This window comes from Cololabis saira, chromosome 24 (genome assembly GCF_033807715.1).
Source record: "Cololabis saira isolate AMF1-May2022 chromosome 24, fColSai1.1, whole genome shotgun sequence".
In the NCBI taxonomy this organism is placed as follows: Eukaryota; Metazoa; Chordata; class Actinopteri; order Beloniformes; family Belonidae; genus Cololabis; species Cololabis saira.
In genome coordinates this window covers 2529585-2548833 of record NC_084610.1, presented here as the reverse complement: position 1 = coordinate 2548833, position 19249 = coordinate 2529585, and the positions used below count along the sequence as shown (strand labels likewise).

General features: G+C 39.5%; 1 protein-coding gene across 1 annotated transcript in view; it reads left to right on the top strand.

Annotated features, from left to right (window-relative positions):
- The window catches only part of LOC133425032 (four and a half LIM domains protein 2-like), a 43932-nt gene extending 31339 nt beyond the window's left edge, over positions 1-12593 (top strand). The window contains exons 3-7 of the mRNA XM_061715682.1: positions 1190-1367; positions 5284-5458; positions 6390-6559; positions 9086-9272; positions 12040-12593. Coding sequence (XP_061571666.1) covers positions 1206-1367; positions 5284-5458; positions 6390-6559; positions 9086-9272; positions 12040-12191 — 846 coding nt within the window. The 5' untranslated portion in view covers positions 1190-1205 and the 3' untranslated portion in view covers positions 12192-12593. The remainder of the gene's footprint in view (positions 1-1189; positions 1368-5283; positions 5459-6389; positions 6560-9085; positions 9273-12039) is intronic.
- Positions 12594-19249: the final 6656 nt, after the last annotated feature.

Here is a 19249-nt window from a genome sequence, read left to right as displayed (position 1 = left end):
AGAATATTCTGGGAATTTTAATCTTAAACTGTAAACCATAATCAGCAATATTAAAATAATAAAAGGCTTGCAATATTTCAGTTGATTTGTAATGAATCCAGAATGTATGACATTTTTGTTTTTGTAATTGCATTACAGAAAATAAAGAACTTTATCACAATATTCTAATTTTCGGAGACAGTCCTGTATGTCCAGCGGTGTATAAAGGTTAGGTTATATACGAGTGGTTGGACATTTGGGTGATAAAAGGTGTTCGTCCCAAAACCCAGGCTCAAACAGGGTTTAAACAACTAACACTTAAGACCTAAATTTGATAAGTCACACCTGATATCCAGATGTTTCCTTTCAAGGGTTTAGGCCCCAGTTAGTTTATTTCTTACGTCTGGTAAAGAGCGTAAATGGAGGTTCGTGATGCTCGACTCGGCCGTGTTCTTGAGGAAATGTCGGACTGTAAAGATGATCCAACTTGATCAATATGGTACACAGTGAAAGCAGAAGTGTGCAGGAGGGAAAGTGGACGTTGAAGAAGAGGAATCTGGCCAGGTAGAGGGTTCAGAGACTAGATTTGGTTTCCAGAAGAAGCTCTTTGAGATATTTGTTGGTTTACTCGAGACTCCTGACTCGTTGCACAACCCTTTCTGCACCAGTTCACAACATTTTCCACTCCTTGAAACTTCAGTACCGACCAAAAGTTTGGACACACCTTCTCATTCAAATAAATGTGGAATTGTGTCCAAACTTTTGGTCTTACCGTCCTCAGCTGGATTCTCCGTACTTTTTCTTTCCTAGGTGAATTTATTTTCTTGTGGAAAATCGGAGGAAGTTGACCTGATTTAGCCCTCTTTGTTCCTTTTTCTGTCTTTTTTTTTTACGGTTGATGAAGCAGATTAAAAGTCACGTCCTGCTGATTAGAAACGTGGAATTTACTCCACAGTAACATGAGGCCATGCTGAAGGCTTTTTTAAAACGCCCCTCTGCCTAATCTGTTGTACGGAACATCCAATTACAGATCTGGTGCAGGTTTCTGCCAACTTCTGTATTCATCCTCTCATTCTGAGTGGCTACTGTGCTGCTCTGAAATACCTGAAATTCCCTCCAATTTTTACATTTCAGGTGTCCGATCTGGTATGGTTGGGAAGTTATTGCCGTGCTGTTAATTTTAAAACATTCCCGTGCTTTCCTTTTGCAGAGGAGAGGAGATCTGGATGAAGATGTCGCAGCGCTACGACTGCAAAGAGTGCAATGAGTCCTTGTACGGACAGAAGTACATCTTGAGGGAGGACAACCCGTTCTGCATAAAGTGCTACGAGGGTCTTTACTCCAACAACTGTGAAACATGCCTGAAGCTCATCAGCTGCATCAGCAAGGTGATTCGCTCGTGTTTGTACCGGTATTTACCGTCCACGTATGCCACAACTGAACCTATGAATACACGCCCGCCGATAGGGGGGGACAAACGGGTCTGTTGTCCCGGGCCCAGGGTAGGGTAGGGGGGGGGCAGAACTGAAAAAAAAAAAAAAATAAATACATATTTTTTTTTTTTATTCTCATTAAATTATGGAATCATTTTTCAAAATGTTTCAAAATATGCCTATTTGTGGAAAAAAATATGTAGTATTTGAGTTACATAAAAGCTTGTTATTTGTTTTCTTCCTAATTGTAAAAACGTAGAAACGTGCGCCTTAAGCGAGAATCGATTGGTATGACTTTTATTAGCGATTGGCGTGCACGTTTTTGCGCAACGTGCACAAACGTGCGCTTTTTGCCCCATCCGGAACGCATTGCGAGAACTTTGGGGCCTCACCACTCGCACACCGTTACTCAAAAAATTCTGAACCGATTTAGAAAGTTGTAGGCCGTGAATTTAACTACAGTCCTGTGGATTTTCAGAGCGATGGCACAAATAGTTTTTGCACGAAGTGCAAAAACATTTCCAAATTTCCAAACTAATGGGGAGATTTTCCCATGTATTTCTATGGGGCAGAATTTCACACTGTGGGTGGGAGGAGGTTAAAAAAAATAAAAAATTCACCTTTTTTCTGAGTCACGTATCTTTCTCATACTTGCACGTAGAAATGTCATTCAAACTTCAAAAAGGAGGAAAACTTCTCTTCTCTCTCCAAACCCCGGTCAAAATGTCCGGTCAGCACAAGTCTGGTGCTCAGAAAAGAAGAGAAAAGAGAAGAAGAGAAGAAGAAAATAGATTCCTCATAGATTCTCTACACAAATATTTTAAAAAGGTGGTGACGGTGAAGCTGGAATTAATAAAGTCAGCGTAGAGCAAGGTAAGAAACAGCAGCCAACGTTTACCAACCTTCTAACTTAACCTAACTGGCTATCTCTAATGTTAACGTCCATTAGCTTGTATAAAAACCTGAAGAGCAGAGGGAGAGGAGAGGAAGAGGAGAAGGAGAGATCCAGGTGCAGGGGGGCCCATCTTAGATTATTTTGTCCCGGGCCCCAGCAGGACTGTCAGCTGGCCTGCATGAATATACTGGCAGAAATGTGTCTTCAGAGCTCAGACCTCGGCTCTAAAAGAAACCCTTTATCTTTCTAAATTCACGAAGCAGTTCAGATCTCCAGGAGACGCTAATGTCATAAACTCAGATCAAAGCAGAATTGATATGAACCCAGATTAGATAAAGGCTGTTGAGCAGCAGCTGCGCAGGAAGCAGAACTGGGACATCTGCAGTAGCTCATCTCCTCTACTTTATGGAGTTTAGGCCAAATAATCTCAACATTCTCTCTATCTGGGGTACAACTTGCAAAAGTTTATTTTATTCCAGTTTGATAGATTTGTTTTAAAAGGGGCTTGGGCTAAATGTCTACTTTGGATCAAGCTGGGGAAGTCAGCCTCCGAAACATCCACCAGGATGTCTACAGGACTGTCTCAGAAAATTAGAATATTGTGATAAAGTTCTTTATTTTCTGTAATGCAATTAAAAAAACAAAAATGTCATACATTCTGGATTCATAACAAATCAACTGAAATATTGCAAGCCTTTTATTATTTTAATATTGCTGATTATGGCTTACAGTTTAAGATTAAGATTCCCAGAATATTCTAATTTTTTGAGATAGGAGATTTGAGTTTTCTTAAACTGTAAGCCATGATTAGCAATATTAAAATAATAAAAGGCTTGCAATATTTCAGTTGATTTGTAATGAATCCAGGATGTATGACATTTTTGTTTTTTTAATTGTGTAACAGAAAATAAAGAACTTTATCACAATATTCTAATTTTCTGAGACAGTCCTGTATTTAAAGTACTAAAAACCTTCTCAATCCACACCCCCTAATCATGCATTTTCAACTTATTTCTGCTAAACTTCAGTTAAACCTTTTAAAAATAATTGTCAGTAGAGACGGGCTCTTGGGAGCCTGCTCCTAGTGGTCAGTGCAGGGACTGCAGGCATCGCTGCTTAAGTGGTGGAGACAGTTTAACGAGCTGCATGTGGCTCATTAGTGGGAAAGATGCAAAACAACAGAATTCCACAATCTGCAAGTCATTGTGAATTACTCCTCTATATTATTCATTATCATTTATCTGTATTATCATATTACGGTTTATTTATTTGCGGTCCGGAGGGAATTATTTAAAATGGTATGTTATTGTATGTTTTAATGATATAAAGACAGTCTAATTTTAAAATGTTTAATGATTTGACAGTATTATGATGCAGCAGTAACAATTAAAAAGCTGCAGTGGCGGCAAGAAAACCATCACACGTCACTGGCTGCATCCTGACCCCCCCACAATGGAGGAATGGACTGATATTGTTAATGAAATATATAAAATGGAAAGGATTACTTTCTCACTTCGGCTACAAATGGATAAATTCACAAGGTCATGGTCAAAATGGCTCTCCTATATACAAAAGTCACAATTACCTAGAAACTAAATGACTTGTCTCCACTCACTTACTTTCTCGGTCATTTCTCTGTTGGTTTGAAGGACTGACAGGTTTTATGCGTTTTATACGTACATCATTTTATGTGTGTGTATATCCAAACCCTTATAATATTGTAGTTTGGTCTCCCTACAACTGAATGTAGTCGCTGTTACAAGCCCATACATCCCGTTTTGATTCATATTTTTTTTTTTTGGTCTTTAGTTAGTTCAGTTTGTTGGAACCAGGTGACGAATAGTTAAATTCAGTTTTAAAATATGAGAGACTGGTCCTTGGATAGCTCATTTAAAACAGTTTAATAATATTATAGTATTATAATTCCAGTAGTCACGTTAGCTATATTTAAAGAGTGTCTAATTTTGTTAAATGTTTTTCTCAGTAATACTATTTAATGAATATTTCGCCTCATGAATGTGGTATAACACATTTAATAACAATCAAAATTGACATTTAAAGGATAACAAGCACAGTATGATATAAACTAGTAAGTCTAGCTTAGTTTTAGTCTCATTATGCAATTTAATTATCTTTTGCCTAATTTGTTTTGTGTAGCAAACACATTTAAAGTCAGAACTATGTTTTACAGGATGACTAGCCGTATAAAGCAGATACTTTAATTATTAAACGTTAGCTTTTAGCTGTCAGCTGCATGTTTTCCTACTTTTCTGCTGCTTTGCCTTTTCTAACAAGAAACCTGCAATTCAAGGGCAACTTAACGGATTAAAATCAACGTCATTTTATTTTTGTTGCCAATTAAAGATAATTGGCTTTTTTGTTGTTGAACTTTTTCATTTATGCCCAAAAATACACAAACAACTTTTTTTTTGTGGCTTTTATGTGAGTTGAAAAATCTTGTTTTGTGGATGCAAGTGCAGATTCTCTAAATAAAAGACCATTTTCCACCATTTGCGCCTACAAGCTAAATGAATTATGAGCTAAAGCTTCAGGAAGACGAGCCACATGCTAATTTAGCCATTTTAGCTTTTAGAACTTCAGTTTTCTTCGTTTTCTTTCAAAAAGTGCAACAAAAGGCAACTTAACCAAATAAAGCACTTTAACTTCTTTTTTTGGTCTTTAGTTAGTTCAGTTTGTTCATTTTTCCTTAAAAAATGTACGCAGGTTTTGTTTCTTTCAACATTACACAACTATAGGGCAACAGCTATGTTTTGACAGGCTGATGTTTTTCTTTCTCCCTGACAATAATTGTAAACCAATTGTACACCAGCTGTGTAATGTAAGATGTGAGGATAATAATAATAAATTAAATTAAATTAAAAAAAGAAAAAAAAAAAAATCTGCAGTGGCAGGGCGATATCATGAAGACGCGGTTTCCCGCCGACCACCGCCAGCTAAAGGTCTGTCTCTCTGCAGGATCTGTCGTACAAGGAGCGCCACTGGCACAGCGAATGCTTCCTGTGCAACAAGTGCAGCCGGTCCCTGGTCGACCGGCCCTTCGCCACCAAGGACACCATGCTGATGTGCACCGACTGCTACTGCCACGAGTACTCCGCCAAGTGCTACGCCTGTCTGAAGACCATCATGCCAGGTGAGCAGTGGGGGAGCGTGGGTCTCAGTACAGAGGGGGCAGAGCATTCTCCATGGGCCCTTATGATAGTCATTTTAACATTCAACAACATCATCCTATCCATCAAACAACATTTATTCTCACTTTTATTGAGCCAAGCCTATAGGTCTATGCTGCAGAAAGCAGAGTAAAGTCACAAACTTGTTCAGAAGAACTACACAACATTCTGATAAAGACATTTATGAAGGTTACACTGACTCATCAATGGTAGTCGACTCTTCCATAACCCAAAATAATCCAGGTAACGTGGAAAACAGGGTAACATTCAAAACTTTGTACATGCTTAGTCCTCTTTTAAAGTTTAGCGCTCATCTCCTTCATGGCAGCAAACTTGCCGAGTCGGCAAATTGACTTTAACTGTAAAGCCTGATTTATGGATCCGCGTTACACCAACGCAGAGCCTACGGCGTAGGGTACGGCGCAGTCTACGGCGTAGTGTATGCGGCGATGCGCACGTACAGGGCGCGTCGCCGCGTAACCTACGCCGTAGGCTCTGCGTTGGTGTAACGCGGAACCATAAATCAAGCTTTACAGCCAATCAGCGTTGGCTCACAGCCCTGATGCGTTCAGGACAGTTGTAAAGTAAGAATTAGCCTACATTGGCTGCACAATGCACATTTTATCGTTATTATAGCCTACAATTTACGATTATATATGAACGTATCACACAAAACGGGGCCCTGTCATTGGGCCCTATGAGCTTGTGGCCCCGGTGGCCACCGCCCCCTAACCCCCCTCTGGCTCCACTACAGCAGGTGAGGCTCCTGCTTCACATGTAGGAAACGCAATGCCACCAAACTCAAAGATGCTGTGTGTTTTGTGGGATTACAAAAAGCCGCATTAGCTCTCCGTCACACTGTCTCCATCTGTCTCTGGTCTCCTCGCCCACCAGGCACCAAGAAGATGGAGCATAAGAACAACAGTTGGCATGAAAAGTGCTTCGTCTGCAACTACTGCCAGCAGCCCATCGGCACCAAGAGCTTCGTCAAGAAGGACAACAACAACTACTGCCTGGCCTGCTACGAGAAGCAGTTTGCTCAGCAGTGTGTTCACTGCAAGAAGGTAAGAAAATAAAAACACATTCTCTCTCTTAACATTCCCAACAGAAAAAGGTTTATTCTTTCCAATTGAAGCAGATTTGAGTTCCCCGTCTGAGGTTGTTGCAGCAATGCGATCAGTGTTAGTGTGCAGCTTTGGTCCTGAGGAGGTGAAGCGGTGATGCTGAGGTTTTCCTTCAGCCTCCCGCCTTTAACGTTCTGTTTTATATGTGATTTTAAAACAAATATGGTCAAGTAATCTCTGCGTGTTTGAGCGTGCTGCTATGAAAGACGCTCGCACGTACAGTATGACATAACAGATCCGAGCAGGAGACAGATGGCCAGGCAGGAATCTGAGGCGTCTCGGTCTGCTGGAGGCTGGTACGGATGGTACTGATGGTACTGATGGTACTGGCTGGTACCGGCTGGTAGGAATGGGTGATATTTTACCGTTCACGATATACCGTCAAAAAAATTCCCCACGGTAAGAATTTGTCATCTCGCGGTAAAAACGATAAATTCCCGTTGATTTTCCCGTTGATTTATGATTTATGGTGATTTATGGTTCTGCGTTAAATCGACGCACAACGTACGTGAAGGAAGGAAGGAAGGAAGGAAGGAAGGAAGGAAGGAAGGAAGGAAGGAAGGAAATGAGCCAGAAAGAAAGAAAGAAAGAAAGAAAGAAAGAAAGAAAGAAAGAAAGAAAGAAGGATAAATCCCCGTTGATACGTGTTTGTGTAACAAACATGGAGGATCTGAGTCATTCCAGTTTTGCAGTACAGGTGGAACTCATTTAATTGGTTTTTATTAATTCAATGTAATTGTTGTAGTTTAGTATTTAGTATCTTTTAGAGCAGTGATTTGGGTCCAAAGACTGAATGTGGTGATAGATTTATAGTTACAAAGGTGGAGTAGAATTGGTATTGGTCATTTTTATCGTTATCGGGATAAATGCCAGAAATTATCGTGATACATTTTTTAGTCCATACCGCCCATCCCTACCGGCTGGTACTGTCTAGTACCGGTTGGTACTGGCTGGTACCGGCTGGTAGGCAGCTGTCTTCTAAATGCAGGAAGCAGGTGACGAATAATTAAATTCAGTTCTAAAATGGGAGAGACTGGTCCTTGGATAGCTCATTTAAAACAGTTTAACCTCATATTATAATTCCAGTAGTCAGGTTAGCTATATTTAAAGACTGTCTAATTCTGTTAACTTGTTTCCGCACTTGTAAAAGTCGCCCAAAACTCCTATCCGAGTTATACCCAAAGTAAATTGAAAGTTGTTCTTGAACCGTTTGTACATGGATGGTTCTGGTCTCTTTTGAAAGGTAACACTGTGAGGTTTTTCCCCCGACTGTCAGAATCACTGTAACTGCTACTATAATTCAGTAATCTCAGTTTGAACACACTGAAATAGAAGGTTTTTATTTCAGCCGGAAATGTGTTTTGAAATCAGATGTCTGCAGATGAATCTGTGAATTATTGGTTTTAAAACACACTGACACCACCGCCTAAACCCTTATCTAGTGCAAGTTCAAATTTGATAACAATACCACAAAAAATGAGTATTTTACACATGTTTTTGTAAGACTGTGTCTTACAAAGAGTTTTATTATAACAATTATGTCCCATGGGCATAACTTTTGCCTAATTTGTTTTGTGTAGCAAACACATTTAAAGTCAGAACTATGTTTTACAGGATGACTAGCCGTATAAAGCAGATATTATTATTATTAAACGTTTAACTCTTTAGCTTTTAGTTGTTTAGTTGCTGCATGTTTTCCTACTTTTCTGCTGCTTTGCCTTTTCTAACAAGAAACCTGCAATTCAAGGGCAATTTAACGGATTAAAATCAACGTCATTTTATTTTTGTTGCCAATTAAAGCTAATTGGCTTTTTTTTTGTTGAACTTTTTCATTTATGCCCACAACACAAACAACTTTTTTTTGTGGCTTTTTTGTGAATTGAAAAACCTTGTTTTGTGGATGCAAGTGCAGATTCTCTAAATAAAAGAACTTATGACCATTTTCCACCATTTGCGCCTACAAGCTAAATGAATTATGAGCTAAAGCTTCAGGAAGACGAGCCACATGCTAATTTAGCCATTTTAGCTTTTAGAACTCCAGTTTTCTTAGTTTTCTTTCAAAAAGTGCAACAAAAGGCAACTTAACCAAATAAAGCAGTTTAACTTCTTTACTAACTTTTTTGAATAGTTTTTTTTTTATCTTTTTCTTTTTGTCATGCTTTATTTTCTAACTTGTTATAAAGATAAACTCAGTTTTTAACAAGATGATAGTTTGAAAAAAGTAAGTGATATACACTATGTTTAGTTGAATTCCGTCATCTAACTGTAGCTGAGTTCTTGCCTCTGTTCTCTCATCCTTTTTTTCCAAGTTAAAATGTTGCATTTGAAATTAATTTAAAAATAAAACTGGTAATAATACTGTGCTTGAGAATGTACGTGGTAAATGTGTTAGTTTAGTGGGAGCAGTGATGACGCAGATTCTAAAACTCGGGTTCAGATTTGATCAGTGATCCTTCCCCCTGCCAGGGCATCACGAGCGGCGGCGTGAGCTACCGCGACCAGCCCTGGCACAAGGAGTGCTTTCTCTGCACCGGGTGCAAGCAGCAGCTGGCCGGCCAGCGGTTCACCTCTCGGGACGACTCCGCCTACTGCCTCGACTGCTTCTGCAACATGTTTGCCAAGAAATGTGCCTGCTGCACCACCCCCATCAGTGGTAAGCTGCACCTGCCATCGCATCCAAGTACTGTATTTTCCGCATTATAAGGCGCACCTTCAATTAATGACGTATTTTAAAACATTTCCCATATATAAGGCGCACCGCATTATAAGGCGCACTAAATATATGGTAAAATCCCGTACTATAGTGGCTGGGGTTGACTTACGTATCTACCTGATGGAGCTGCGCTACAGGAAATGCTACAAAATCCTACAGCAAATGCAAACAAAAAAAACAAGAAGAAAAGTACTGTATGTCAAACTTTATTAACAAAATAAAAACCAGCTTTGCTCCGTCTCGTCAAAGTCTCCATTATGCGAGTCAGCGTCGCTGCTGTTGTCTTGAACGTCTGTGACGATTCCTGACGTTTTTAGCGCCATTACTTCGGCGACACCAACTACATTACCCACAATCCCCCTGACTACAGTAACAGAAATTACCGTAATAATCATATATAAGGCGCACTGCCGGTTTTTGAGAAAATTAAAGGCTTTTAGGTGCACCTTATAGTGCAGAAAATACAGTATTGTTATTTAGCTTTGAGTGGTTTTTGCATTGTGGTGAAACAGATTAGGATGGTTTCTAAAACATAGGTGGAAGTGGCTCTACGCAGGTTTATACACAGCCAGTTCTCCAGAGAAGAGGTCGACTTCTCTAGGGCCCCCGTAGAATTCCTGTAGGGCCCCTGTAGAACAATTCAATTTTTTCAATTCAATTTAATTTATATAGTATCTATTACAACAGAAGTTGTCTCTAGGATCTTTCCAGAGACCAGAACATGAACATAAACCCCCAAGCAATTATTACATAAACATTACATAAACAATGGCAGGTAAAAAAACTCCCCTAGTGGGAGAAAAACCTTAAAGGAGACCTATTATGGCATCTAATTCCTATTTTAAACAGGCCTTGAATGTCTTAAAAACAAGCTTTTGATTGTTTTTGCTAAATAAATTAGAAATTCAGCCTCTAAACCATGTCTTTATCTTCCCATTCTCTAACCTCATTATCTATGCAGGATTCTGAGTGGGCGGGGCTATGATAATGAGGCTCTGTGCTGATTGGCTGCCTGAATGATGCGATACACCGCTACGGAAAAATGGCGGAAGCTCCGGCCGGCAGAGTTAGTTGTTGTTGTTCTGGGCTAGAGTTAGTTGTGGGCGTGGTTTCACGAATCGGGGGCCAAACGATGCAAATTGCATTTTGGTTACGTAACGAAAGGGAGCAGAACACTGCAAAAACTCAAAATCTTAACAAGAATATTTGTCTTATTTCTAGTTAAAATTTCTCATTTTTAGTAAAAAAAAAAAAAATCTCATTACACTTAAAACAAGACTCATCACTGGAAAAAACAACAATTTTCACCTGTTTCAAGTAGATTTTCACTTGAAATAAGTAGAAAAATCTGCCAGTGGAACAAGATTTTTTTTGCTTGTAATGAGAAGATAAATCTTGTCACACTGGCAGATTTTTCTACTTATTTCAAGCGAAAATTTACTTGAAACAGGTGAAAATTGTCAAATAAGTTATTTTTCTGGTAATGACTCTTGTTTTTAGTGTAATGAGATTTTTTTTGACTAAAAATGAGACATTTTAACTAGAAATAAGACAAATATTCCTGGTAAGACTTTGAGTTTTTGCAGTGAATCTGAACAGACACTGCAGAATTTAATTGCTTTCCTCTAATATGACTGATTGACAGCCGGCTCAGCCAATGGCTAGCCGTTAATACCTCGTCATCCCTTTAATAAGAGCCACCCGTTTGTAGGAGCCCACTGTCGGCTAAACGCTTTTCGATTTGGCTGTCGAGTCGACGAGTTTGACGGTTTATCCCGCTGGAAACGTCTGGCGGCAGAAGGAGCAGCATGGCTCCGCCCCCTACGGGTCACATGACCTGATGCGTCACCTGTTGGTTTATAAACTTTATAAACTCTCATCGTACTCTCGAGCTTATAAAACTGGAATTTCTGAGTGTTTCCTCCCAATTTATTTTTATCATCCTTTAAATCTTTTCACATAAACTTTTTACAGATAGTCAAGATACATTTTTAGAAGAGTTTGCCGATTTAATCTCATCAAAAACAAGAGCATCACAGGAAGTCGTAAAGCCTCGCCAGCATCTCAGTAAATGGATGCAGTCATTGGTTCCACGAGCTGCTTATTCAGCTTTAATTCACTTTCTAAATTTGTGAGTTTAATCATCTTTAATTTGAACTCTAAATTTACACCCTGTAACCTGTTGTCTTGTGTTTGGGCCACGAGAAAGCTAAAAACGACGATTGTCACCTGCAAACACATTTAACCCACATCAACACTGCATCCTGATACATTTTTAGGTTTTATGAAGCAGATACAGTTTTCACAGGTGTAGTTGAGCTGAAGTTGATGTTATTTTACATAACTTAGGTGCTAAAGTCTGAGAGAAGAGAAGGATTTGAACGTGTCACATGGAGGGAGGGAAAGTCAGCTGCAGAAAGGAGTGCCACAAACTTTAGATCACAGGACCTGCATGATCCGATTAGGACTGAAATGTTTTTCCAAGATATATTCTCTCATTAAATGCTGAACAAAACGTCACGTGCAACACTCGGACGTAGGGAGGATCCGGCAGGAGAAGCTGTAGTATATAAACAACACCTATAATGCGGACCCGAGGATCCCTGGATCATATGCTCGGCTCGGCGTCCCGTCGGCCCACTCCCCGTCAATTACAGGGTTATTGCGTTACAGAGATCATGAGACTCCTCTGCTGCTTTCACCTCAGGTCTCGGTGGCAGCAAGTACATCTCCTTCGAGGATCGCCAGTGGCACAACGACTGCTTCAACTGCAAAAAGTGCTCGGCTTCACTGGTGGGTCAGGGTTTCCTGACATGCGACGATGACATCTTCTGCCCCGACTGCGGGAAGGAGCTCTGAGCCAGAAGACGGTCCGTCCAGTCCGGCAGCGTCCTCCCAATGTGACCTTTGTGCCATTCAGTTTCTTGCAAACTAACCTGCATGCGCCGGTGATTTAGTGCTTGTATGGCTCAGGTGAAGCATTCATTGCAAATGGTGCTTCCAATGTTTTACTAAAGAAAGATTTCTGGCTCCCTTACAGAAGAAAAAACTGTGTGCTTCGTTTTGAATTGAAAGACTCTTTCATACCAGTGTAACTTCTTCTGAAATGTTAAAGGATATAACAACGTGCAAAAGGTTTTAACGGATAGCAGAGTATTGCTAATGTCTTACTAACTCTGTGTGCTCTAATCCCCATTTCTTTTTAACCAAATCTGAATCTGTTGTGAAAATAAAGACCTTTTTCACTCTGTGGATGCAGAATTGACTCGGAGACTGTTGGGAAAAGTTTTAAATCCAAAGCTGCGTCAACTGTCGGTTATAAGTTTTGACCATCAAGACTACGTGGGTAACTGTTAATAAGTCGTTTTGGTGAGAATCATTTGTAATCTTTACCCTTAAATTAGATAGGAATAAGTTGTAAAAAAAAATGTAAAAGTGCAAGTGCCTCACTGTTAAAGGTGTTATATTGCAAATATATATCATGTTGTACATAACACACTAGTACTGCAAGTATTTTTGACTTTTTTAGCTCATCAAACGATTATTTGGCTTCTAAATCTTTTAAGATTTATCAGAAAAGTCTGCTGGAAGCCAACTAACACTTTCACAAGCTTGGCTCAAGCTTGGCTCTAGGTTTCCTTGTGAAAGGTTTCATGCAGTTCCGTGAATGACCACTAGAGGGATTTCAGCCTGTATTGATGTTAAAATGTCCAACTTTGCAGCAGAAAATGTTTTTTTCTTGTTATTAATTACTTTATTTATGTATGTGAAATTTAATAATTGAAAACCGATAACATAATATTCTTTTTCCATACATAATATTTTGTATGACACACAAAAACAAAATAAAATACAAATCAATCATCACCACCACCCTCCCTCCCTCCTCCCCTCGGACCAACCAAATTACGTAATGCATAATTATTTTGCACATATGCCTTGTGTCAGTATATACGCAGACAAAGTACCTATATATTTACGCAAATATACCACATCTAAATACACATCAATACACCAAGCCGAAGAAGAGCACCTTATAAAGGTCAAGTACAATTTTAAAACATGTTTTGGAGCACCTCTGCGAATTGAGACCATATATTAATATTCTTCATTTCAAATGCAACTGGGATATATGTATCATTTAATAAAAATATGGTTGGGGATGGTGTAATGTTAATAGTAAAAAGTAATGAGAGTTTAGAAGCAACCATCCTCCAAACCTCCAAAACTCCTTGGCATTCGCAAATCATATGAAAAACGTACCAATTTCATTGGAGCTACACAGAATACAGTATGGAGTATTTAACAATTTCATCGCACATAACCTTCGAGGAGTTAGATAAGTTCTATGTACATAATTGAAATGAATGAATTGATGGTCTGGGTTCCTAGAGGTGAGTAAGATATTTGACCAGATGTTATTCCAATTAAAATCTAAATCCAAGTCTGGAATATCACTCCTCCACTGAGCATCCACAGTTAGGGGCATATAGCTGGACTTTAACAAAAATTCATATAACAAAGAAACCAGACCTTAAGATCTACTTGCTTTGCAGATGCTCTCATGTATAGGGTGTATTGTAAGCGTGTACGGGACCTGTAGGCTTTCATAGATGATCTCAGTTGTAGCAGAAAATGTTAAAAGCCAGATGCGAGGGCCGTTTTGGCCTCCACGGCTAGATTTCACATCCATGCCGGCTGTACAGGGTGAGTTTTTATGCATCTCAACAGATACGCTGATATAAAGACACAAGTTTAAAGGCGTGGTCTTGTGATTGACAGCCCGGTATGAAACGGCTTGCTTTATCTTTAGCTATTTAGCACCTTTGGGAAAATTCTGAACTCTGGATGAAAGTCTCACTGAACATCGTCCCTATTTTAAAGCTTTTATGACGGATGCAGTTAACTGAACTACGAGAGGACTGTGGAGGTTTAGGAAGGACCCATGTATGTCCGCCCCTCGGTACAGGACCAGAGGATGCCCTGCTGGACGGCTTCTAATATGGCTCAGAATATATAAAATATAAGAATAATATATATATATATATATATATATATATATATATATATATATATATATATATATATATATATATATATATATATATATATATATATATATATATATATATATATATATATATATATATTATAAAATATATTTAATATATATATATATTTTTTTTTTACAGAACATACATACAAACATACCAATATAACCCCCCAGCCACGCTACAACATCCGGTGCATCCCAGTCTAGGAAAAAAAAATAAGTAAAGAAATTAATGGATAAAAGTTATGATATTGGTACTTAAAGATATCTCGCAACAGGTATGAATAATAAAACAAAGAGAAAAATGAAAAGAAAGTGGAGGTAGCTAATTTAAAATAAAAAACTTAAGAATAAGTAAATGAATGATGAGGCCGCATTTGCATCAATTCAATTCAATTCAATTTTATTTATATAGCGTCTAATACAACAGAGTTGTCTCTAGACGCTTTCCAGAGACCCATACCCAGAACATAAACCCCCGAGCAGTTATTACATAAACAATGGCAGGTAAAAACTCCCCTAGTGGGAGAAAAACCTTAAGCCAAACAGTGGCAAGAAAAACTCCCCTTTAGGAGGGAAGAAACCTGGACCAGGACCTGGATCATAAGGGGGGACCCTCCTGCCGAGGGCCAGACTGGGGGTCAGGGACGGCAGCAGCACAGCAGGCAGGTGGAAGCAGCAACGGGATGACCAGGGGTGGGGACCGCAGGCCAGCATGCAGCTCCCGAAGCTCCGGCCCAATCAGCAAGTCCCAGGTTGGGTGCAGGGTCGGGGAAAGGTTTGAGAAGGGGCAGGGCCAGGGAGAGGAGTCTTGACGGACAAACCTCTCCCCCGCCTGCCCGGGCCGTTACCCTGCCCCTCTCACTCCCACGCTGCAGGTTCCGGTGTCCGGCAAAGGATGCTGCAACATGGACAAAAGAGAGAAAAGGGAGGAGAAGGGGGGGCCAGCACAAGAAACTACAGGAACGACTCACTAGAGTTTACACTACCTAGAGATTTACCAACACCAGCTAGAGGTTTACTAAACACTAACTATAGGCTTTACTAAACAGAAATGTTTTAAGTTTAGTTTTAAAGGTGGAGGTGGTGTCAGCCTCCTTAACCCAGATTGGAAGTTGGTTCCATAGTAATGGTGCCTGATAGCAGAACGCACGCCCTCCAAATCTACATTTGGATACTCTAGGAACTACGAGTAAACCTGCACTCTGAGAGCGGAGAGCTCTGCCAGGAACATAAGGCACTATCAGGTCTTGCAAATAATGCGGAGCTAAGCCGTTTTGGGCTTTATACGCAAGTAATACAATTTTAAATTGGATTCTGAATTTTACGGGTAACCAATGGAGCGACGCTAACACTGGAGAGACGTGGTCTCTCCTGCTAATTCCTGTCAGTACTCGTGCTGCTGCATTCTGGATCAGCTGGAGCCTATTCAGCAAATTACTTGGACATCCTGCTAACAACACATTACAGTAATCCAGTCTAGAAGATACAAACGCATGAACTAGTTTTTCTGCATCACTCTGCGAGAGGATTTTCCTAATTTTTGCAATATTACGGAGATGGAAAAACGCTATTTTACAAACCTGATTAACATATGGTTTAAATGACAAATCCTGATCGAAAACAACACCAAGGTTTCTCACAGTTGCACTGGAAGCCATCGCAACACCATCTAGTCCCTTCCTAAGATGCTCTGGACCAAGAATGATAACCTCTGTTTTATCTGAATTTAGAAGCAAGAAATTTCTGGACATCCATTCCTTGATGTCCCTAAGACATGCCTGAAGTTTAATTAACGGTTCTGTCTCATCCGGCCTCATAGACAAATAGAGCTGCGTATCATCAGCATAGCAATGAAAGTGTATGCCGTGATTCTGGATTATACTTCCCAACGGCTGCATGTATAAACTGAACAAGATTGGCCCTAGCACTGAACCCTGCGGAACACCATAACAGACCCTTGACTGTTCTGAAGAAACCTCATGTACATGAACAAACTGGAACCTGTCAGATAGATATGATTTAAACCAACGTAGAGCCGTCCCTTTAATCCCAACATCATGCATCATCCCTCAGGACCTAGTAAACATGGATTAATGTATTGTCAGGGAGGGTTTTAAGTTTGTTAATGAAAGATATTACTGGGTTCCAGGTGGAATAGAAAAGGTATTTCGACCCTCTAAGTGTGTACTTGACCTTTTCAAGACTTAGATGAAGTTGGTTACAGGCGCATTTCTAAACTTCTGAAAGTTCCAGTGAGTACCATTGGGGCCATCATCCAGAAGTGGAAAGAACACGTCACTACCATAAACCAGCCACGGCCAGGTGCTGCTCGCAAGATTTCAGACAGAGGAGTCAAAACAATCATCAGAAGGTTCTCCAACAGCCCAGGACCACTCGTGGAGAGATTCAGAAACACCTGGAATCAGCAGGTACCGTTGTTTCAAAGAAAACAATAAGTAATGCACTCAACCGCCATGGCCTCCATGCACGCACACCACGCAAGACTCCATTTTGGAAGAAGAAGCATGTTGAAGCTCGTTTGGAGTTTGTGACACAACATTTGGATAAACCCATGACATTCTGGGAGAACATACTCTGGTCAGATGAGACCAAAATTGAACTCTTCGGATGTCATAAGACACAACATGTTTGGAGGAAAAATGGCAGCGCACATCACCCCCAAAACACCGTACCAACAGTCCAGTTTGGAGGTGGGAGCATCATGGCGTGGGGCTGTTTTTCAGCATGTGGTACTGGTAGACTTCATATCATTGAAGGAATAATGACTGGAGAAAAGTATGGAGACATTCTTGATCAGAATCTGCTGTCATCTGCCCGGCTGCTGAAGATGAAAAGAGGGTGGATCTTTCGGCTTAACAATGATCCCAAGCACAAAGCCAAGCTAACACTCAACTGGTTGAAGAAAAAGAAAATAAAGCTGCTAGAATGACCCAGCCAATCACCAGACTTGAATCCAATTGAAAATCTTTGGAAAGAACTGAAGATTCGGGTTCACAGAAGAGACCCCCGGAACCTTGAAGATTTGAAGGCAGTTTGTGTGGATGAATGGACCAAAATCACACCTGAGCAATGTATTCCACTGGTTTCTCCATACAGGAGGCGTCTTGAGGCTGTAATCACCAACAAAGGTTTTTGCACCAAGTATTAAATAAATTTCAGTAAGCGTGTTCAATACTTATTCTCTGTGCCATGTCACTTTATTACACATAACGTAATTTATGGACATAAATGTTTGGATTTCTTTGTATGTGTGCATTACTTGGGTTGATTTCGACATCTGGTGAACATTTCATGTCAATAGCTCGATTAGAAATATGTTTTTTGAGAGAAATGTTGACGTGTTCAATACTTATTTTCCCTGCTGTAGATAAAATAAGATTATATATAGAATAATTATAGATCAAATAAGATGCATTTATATATTTATAATGTGTGGCTTGTCAATCGATGCCCTGCATTTGGGGGCGGTCTCCACCAGATGTCGCTATGGAGCAATATGCTGTCTTGAAAAAAGTGTAAGTGTATTTATATTCTCTCACAAAGACAATTCTGTTTACTTTAATATGATAAGTAACCCAGCACATATCACACCAGATGTCCATTTACCCATGAATGAGCCTAACTCGTACTTTGTGAATCAAATGTTTCTTTCAGAAACAGTGGTGGAAAGTGGGTCAGTGAATACATCGTCCTCTACTGCAGTTCTGAGTGGAGATGAAACTACACAGTTAAAATTGAAATAAAATGTATTTGGAGTAATCTAGAGTGTACTTTATTTTGATGTTAGACTATATGAGGCTAATATCCCTCTGTGTGCCAGACAAACTGCAACTGACCATAAGGTTCATGTCCTACTGTACATGCATCTAGTAAATGGAGAATCCATCTAAACACTGGTAAATCAGTGAATTTCACTGACTGGGGCTGAAATATCTTTCTGGTATTGGAATGCCTTGTGACCTTTGTGAATTCTTAAAAGGATATTCAGTCATCAAAAAAAAAATTGTTTGTAAATCCCTGTCCGTCATAAGCTTTCTCAAAGTCTCCAGACACAATGCAGCTCCCACTGACCGCCTCTGTACTTCTCACTCAACATCCTCATCCTGCATCTGTAGTCAGTACTCGAGTTGAGGGGGGATGAGGGGGGATGGCATCCCCCCCTGAAATAAAAACGGTCTAAATCATCCCCCCTGTAAAACTGCCATCCCTCCTTTCCATCCCTTAACTTATTTGACAATTTCCACCTGTTTCAAGTAGATTTTCACTTGAAATAAGTAGGAAAATCTGCCAGTGGGACAAGATTTATCTTCAAAATCTTGTTCCACCTGCAGATTTTTCTACTTATTTCAAGTGAAAATCTACTTGAAACAGGTGAAAATAGTGTTTTTTTTTCAGTGACGAGTCTTGTTTTAAGTCTAATGAGATTTTTTTACTAAAATGAGACATTTTAACTAGAAATAAGACAAATATTCTTGTTAAGATTTAGAATTTTTGCAGTGATCAATTTTACTTATCCTGTGAAGGACAGAATCATATATATATATATATATATATATATATATATATATATATATATATATATATATATATATATATATATATATATATATATATATATATATATATATATATATATATATATATATACATATATATATATATTCAGATTCTGATTCCAACGACCTTATTAATCCCTTTGGGAGGTTCCCTCAGGGAAATTGACATCTCCATCTCACTCAATGAACCCAATGAACCTGATTCATTCTGATTCTGTCTAGTAGTGGCCAAAGATCGTCTATATACATGTGTACAGGCAGGACATGAGACAGAGGTCTCACTC